The following is a 6,597-nucleotide window of genomic DNA, read 5'->3' as shown; positions in this document are numbered from 1 at the left end:
AAAATCAAGTTGATACGACACTTTGAATGGCTTACAATGAAAGGTTTAGCTAACAATTTTAGGCTTCTTTTTGCTGATGCATCCATCTTTCGTAATATTGATTAATTTAATGGAAATTAATTTAATCGTCACGTCATTAAGACGCATTAAGAGCACTTCCTGATACTTATGAAGTGAGGGTTCATTAATCTTTATCAACATTTACTCAACAATTCATCGGTTTAAAGGCCTCCACAATTTAAACGCTACTGCATACAGGTTATCTAGTTGATTTGACTTGATTAGCTCGATTACGCTAGTAATGGTTAACTCAATTTCCGATATTTGATATAAACAATTGGGTGAATAATGATTGATTACAATCAAACCCATCAGACAAGCTGTCGTCATGATGCTAATTCTTTATTGGTGGAGTTATAAAAAGTTTACTATAAGAATCTCATTTGTTATTGACTGCAACGGCAAAAGTTAGCATTTCACAATAAGTTCGTTGTAGTTCGTTTTAACAAAATCGCAAGCTCAACCGAATGAAGTAAAAGATTCTGTGGTCAATTTCTTAAAACAAGTACTTTGATCAACAGAAGTAGAGACCCGTTTATGATCTTCGAATGTTTTGCCAACGACAGATCAGTAACACATCTTTAAGTGATTGCATAAGTGATCCAGTGTTAAATATAATCATTGAGAATAATAGATTACATTGAATGCTGCGAGAGTAATTTCTAAAATGAGGGAACAATTTTGTGATAAGATCAAATGTTTTTTGAGTGACAAGCTTCGGAAACTGTACAGTTCGCATATTGAAGCCAAAGATGAGGTATACAACACACTTGTTGAGAAAAAGTTACCGAAACAAGTTCCGCAAAGACACCTGAGTGTGACAAAGTTGTTGTTGTTTGCCCCATGGGAAAAATGATTATCACAGAGGCATTCAAGTAAAAGTAACCACAATTATTCTTCATGTAATGGATCATTTTCGCAGGTGACAAACTGCTATTTAATGGTCAACTTTCTCATGAGTCAGGCAATAATAGTAATTTACAGCAGAGACCATAAAAATGGCGAGCTATTTATATAGTCGTTTCTGTTTGTGATTTAACGTGAGCCAACCGGTCAGTGAACACAACAACAATACATTTTTTGTCACATATGACATATGATATTGCAAAACAACACATCGACATAATGTTGATAACTCATCTGTTAACGGCAGTGGGCAGTGACTTCAAAAAGCAAACAGTTCTGAGTAATGGAATCTTATTATATCAAAATGTATGTTAAAACAAATGTCGTAAAAGATTTGGTTTTCAATTTGGTAAAAATGTTATGGTCAAAAGAAGATATAGATTCGATGGATTATCATTGTATACTGTCGAACGTTACCAGTGGTTTTACAAATGTAAACATAAAGCCAGTTAATTTTACTAAATTTCAAATGTGCCACACTAGCGAATTATAAGAAAAATGAAGTTTCATTTATGTGGCTCCGCTTCAAATAAGATGACGATGTCAATAAGGTTTTTTTGATAGTTTAAAACAAAAAAGACATCGCCAGCCTATTAGAAACAAATTTCATTTTTCTTATAATTCGCTAGTGTGACATGTTCACCTTCTGCATTTAATTGATAATATCGCAAACTATGCCCAAATTAAGGAATAAATAAAATCAAATTGATTTTTAATTAATCATCTTAACCTGTAACCCCCAATCGCTGTATAAATTGAGACATTAAATCTTTTTTAGGTATGCAAGAATGCATGTCGGCTGAACCGAATTGAAATGTTTTTATTAAAAGTTGCTCCTATTATTTGTTGACCAACAAATAAAGTTGTAAACGTATTTCATTTTGGTATTATAGTTTATATCCATTCTCTCTGTGTATTTATGTTGTTAGATTATTTCAGTTCTTTTGTCAGCTTCATCCTCTTTTGCCTTTTCGGTATTTTTCTTTTTAAAATATAATACCATAAGTTGAAGATCTTATTTGACACGCTCAAAATTAATAATCTGTTTAACTGCACCGCTGATTGAAATACAAAGAGGCATTAACACAGAGAAGAAGACGATAAACTATATGTATGGTAGGTTGGTAGATCTACCTACATTTAATATTTATAAAAAAAAAATCCGGAGAAGAAAAAACAATTTTTCTTAAATGGTTGCAATGTGTGCATACAAAAGCTTTTGGTTACACAAAATAAAATATTTTAAGCAAAATAAATGCGAAATGCAAGGTGTCTCAGGATCAGTCAATTTCGCTCTTTTAACTGTGTTTAAGGAATTAATTTCTTTTTTTGTTGTTGTATTGTTGTTGCTGCTTAATTCTTTGCCGTTTCGTTATATATATCATCATCTTGTTGTATTGCTTCGTTTTAAGCGATTTATAATCCCCCATTCAAGGGAACTTCCACTCACTTTTTTAACTGTAACTTCGCAGGCTTCAAGTCATCATCAGCGACACTAACATCCATGCATTCGCACATTAAAACCCCATGTATTCATAAATTCGAGTTTGTTCGTAAGGTTTTTCTTTAATGAAGCATCGAATATAAGAATTTCAAAGTGATCCGGATTATGTTCTGACCCATCGTTATGCATATTTGAGCCAGCGGTCTAGATGTACTTCTCAATTCATGATTCATGTCTTGATGATCGAGTTCATAGCGCTACGTTCGATTTGATAAACTATTGTGATTTGGTGCCAAGATGCCAGTTAGCTCATCTTTCGTTAGCCCACCAATTATAAATGATGTGGTAGCAGTCTATCATTTCAGACATTGCGAAATCCACAGCGAAATAGTTGATGACAAAATATGGAAAAATCGCTGGAAAATTGGTTCGTTAGGGAGTGCTAATTGGAATGGTCATCAACACGTACCCGCTGAAAGTAGCATCACAGGGTAACTGATACCACTTCTGCCTGATGAGGCCTTAATCGTTGAATTTAAATACGTAATGTTCATCTGAAATTAAGCAACGATTCTAGATCTCAAGTCGAGTATAGCATCCGAATCATATACTTCTCCCAACACAATGTTTGCGTATGCTATCAACGCTGTGGCTGATATGTTCGATATCTTACAAAAGAGAATGCCGGCATATTGATATTGGAAGAAGCTTCGTAAGACCGTCACGAAATGTCTGAGAGAAATTAAATTGCAGATTGTTAGTACCTGGTCTGCGACAATTGATAAGGTCTAACCGTTTCTTCATGTAGACCTCTTTGCAAATTTCACATCGTCTACTCTTGCGCACTCGCTCCCATTCTTTTAAACAAGCCGCATGAGCGTTTCCCTGAAATAATGGAATCCAGACATCAAAACCTAATGAACCTAAGGTGACGCAAAACTATTATCTGACCACAGTTCCCTGGCATTTACAGGGTAGAGGTATTAGTTCGTCAATCGATCCATCCAACCAGCAGATTCTGCAAAGAGGCACATCGGTATACTCCACTATATCCTCTACTGGGTCCACTGGATCCACCACATTTAAATCCTGATGGCATTGATGACATAAAGTTTACAAAGGCCAAGGTGTTGACATACATAAAAAAACATATTTGAAAGGTTACCGAACGACTCGTTGCTGCTTGTTCAATAGATGTGAAAGAACCTTCACTAGAACTGGATCGACTGGATCGACTGGATCTTATAGATGCCGAAGACATTCGAAATATATTTAATTTAACAAAAAATTTTGAATTTTGACGAATAAATTTGGAAAATAGACTCACGAAAATATGAAATGAACTTTGACAGAATGCCAGTCTTAGCGACCTACTTAATTTTTCGGAAGAAAATTATTTGCCAGGACTTGGTATCAGCTTCAAAGCAAAAGTTTTTTCCCTGTACCAATTACCAGTGCATGATGCCTGGTGCTATATAGTTGCCCAAACGGTACAAAATATGATTATAATATGCTAGTCAACACTTGATACAGTGTCGCACTGGCCATACTGGGAAGTCGATAGACACCCGCGGAACATATGACACAATTGAATCAGTTGGTTTTGTTTCAAATTTTATAGGCCTTAAACGAAATTTCCCGAAGCGTAAGGTGGCAGTAACTGCAGTCCTGATTTAAAATTGTCTCATACGACAAAAAATTGAAATAGACGCGAAGAAAATTGGAATTCTAGAGAATTTTTGTGTAAGTACACTTCAATTAAAATTGAAGCTCAACGAAAGTCGTGTTGCGGTAGGTTCATGGTGTCATGGATAGTAGATGTCATTACCTACCCAACGACACCCATATCTTCGAAGTCTATCGTTGTTACTTTTTGAAAACAATGTTACTTCGTTCCCCAAAATAACCAGCCGAATGATCGTAAAAATATGTTGGTTTGTAGTGCAATTCTTTATATGGATTTTGATATAAAAGGCGATGCCAGCTAGACCTCGTCGCTTATCGTTGGCGATAACAGGTTAGATAAAGGTTCGTAACCAACAACGTGTGTTGTTCCTTTGTAATAATTTATTGGTCTTTGGAGTCATTTTACTCCCTGCGTTTTACTACACTATAAATATTGTAAATGCTGAGAAAACCATACCTTTTACTATACAAAGTACGTCTTTTTGCATGGAATCATGGTCGATTTTATGTATTAATCATCTTAGGAAAGTGGCCATCTGCCGATTTATATCTTCGATATTTAATTATCGAAAAAAGGAAACAACAGAACCACGCATCTTTGAAGATTAAATTTTTTTTAGCCAAAACACATCAACAAATCTACAGAAAAATGTCAAAATATAAATCAAAATAACCAGAAAAATAATAAATTTGTTTTCCTTTAATTTATTGGGAACGTAACAAACACAGCTTTAATATGAAACATAATGTAGGTATGGTAGAGATACATATCGAATGGTTCCACTTAAATTAAGACATTCGAGAAACTAGCAGGTCATCGTCGGAACGCGTTTTAGGTCATAACAAAAATACTAAGAATTACCACACATAATTTTTGGAGAACATAGTTTCAAGTGATCGGTGTCGGCACATTTGAAATGAAAATCTTTGTACGAAAAAAAAAGTTATTATTGAAACACTCTCGAAAAAAAAGGGCACGTTATGCTTCGATGAATGTTCTTCGTCTTCAGTATGTGTATTCTAAGGGTTGGAGGTTGTCATCAATTTGTTGCACGCGATTAATTTACAGTGTTTTTCCTCGTAAATTATCGGTTTGAATAGACATATGCAGTGACTGGTGTTGTGTACACACATGTACGAATCCAGAAATTTTTTACAAAGAAATTACCAAGAACCGTAAGATAGTCACTGGCTGTACCTTACCAATTCGTAGATAATGTACTACGCATGAGTACAGCACTTTTCGGAATTGACAGGATCGCAGGATCAGACGCAGGGTCTATTTTCGTGAAATTGATTCAATTCTCTAAATTCCTCAATATTATAGAAATTCATCAAAATTCTCGAATTAGAAATTTCGAAAATATTCAAGAATTTGATGAAATTGTTGATAACTCTTGAAAATTCCCGAAGTTCTGGAATATTATCGAAATTTACGAAAAAATTCTTGAAAATACGCACTGGTTCAGAGCACTTGCCAGTCACATTTTATTAAAATTGAACTCAGAAATGTGACTGCTTTACATGAATGACTTTGTTGTATAAACTCGACCAGGGTGTCGATTTTCTACTTTTTCAACAGAACCTAAATTTATCGAGCATGCGTTTTTCCCTGGCTCTCATTTGATGAAAACTGATACAATTCACAAGTCGCAAATTGTGCACGACCTGTTCTTCTGACAAATGTAAGCAATGGTCTATATCTAACGTCGTTGAATATACAGCAAAATGTTAGTTTAAACAAATGAAGTGAAAGATTTTACGTGTTCTTTTTTGAGTGTCACTCGTCCAAACTTTAATTTTTTTCTTATCATCGATATAAAGATAATACACACACAAAATTTTGGAATGAATCCTAGAATATTACTCCAGTATATTCCATTAACGAGCTTAACCCAAAAATGTCTTTCTTAGTGGGATAATTGTCTTTTGTGGACCATTAAGAATTACTCAACTAATAACACGATAATATCACGGGACGATACAAAAATTCTTTTAGGAATATCTCTGAGATCCCCCGACCGTCATAGCCCAACTTTGAACTTATCATCGGGAATGGAATTCCCCGTCGAATAAAAAAAGTTTTTGAAATCCGTTGAGGATTACGTCAAGCTATCGTGTTATCTCGGAACGAGACAAAAATTCTTTTGGGAATATCTCTAAGATCACCAGCCCGTTACGACCCATCTTCGAACGTAGCCTTCGTAATTTTATTCCCTGTCGATTAAAAAAAAAAATTTTGGAAATCCGTTGAGGATTACGTCAAGTTATCGTGTTATTAAGGAACGAGACAAAAATTGTTTTGGGAATATCTCTAAGATCACCAGCCCGTTACGACCCATCTTCAAACTTAACCTCAGCAATTTAATTCCCCGTCGATTAAAAAAAAGTTTTTGGAAATTCGTCGAAAACTACTCGAGTTATCGTGGAATCAAGCGACCAGACAAAAATTCTCCTGAGAATATCTCTAAGATCACCCGTCCGTTATAACCCATCTTCGA

The 6,597-nt window shown here is 34.9% G+C and overlaps 1 protein-coding gene across 1 annotated transcript; it reads right to left on the bottom strand.

The window, feature by feature from the left end:
• Positions 1-2,520: 2,520 nt before the first annotated feature.
• On the bottom strand, positions 2,521-3,775 carry LOC119078781. The gene is made up of 6 exons (XM_037186493.1): positions 3,576-3,775; positions 3,362-3,499; positions 3,204-3,295; positions 3,022-3,142; positions 2,880-2,964; positions 2,521-2,826 (listed from the first exon to the last, which is right to left on the bottom strand). Exons 1-6 carry the CDS (start codon positions 3,669-3,671, stop codon positions 2,720-2,722), a joined length of 639 nt encoding a protein of 212 aa, XP_037042388.1. The 5' UTR covers positions 3,672-3,775; the 3' UTR covers positions 2,521-2,719.
• Positions 3,776-6,597: the final 2,822 nt, after the last annotated feature.

Source organism: Bradysia coprophila, unplaced genomic scaffold (assembly GCF_014529535.1).
Source record: "Bradysia coprophila strain Holo2 unplaced genomic scaffold, BU_Bcop_v1 contig_297, whole genome shotgun sequence".
NCBI classification, from domain to species: Eukaryota; Metazoa; Arthropoda; class Insecta; order Diptera; family Sciaridae; genus Bradysia; species Bradysia coprophila.
Note: the sequence above shows the minus strand (reverse complement) of the source record. Positions and strands in the feature narration are given on the sequence as shown.

Bases quoted from the DNA above. Each gene is read 5' to 3' on its own strand.
- LOC119078781 (XM_037186493.1), bottom strand. From the start codon at position 3,671: ATGTCTTCGGCATCTATAAGATCCAGTCGATCCAGTCGATCCAGTTCT. The intron at 3,500-3,575 runs GTAACCTTTCAA...CAATGCCATCAG, and splicing joins AAGCAGCAACGAGTCGTTCG to GATTTAAATGTGGTGGATCC. The intron at 2,827-2,879 runs GTACGTGTTGAT...CCAATTTTCCAG, and splicing joins TGTGATGCTACTTTCAGCGG to CGATTTTTCCATATTTTGTC.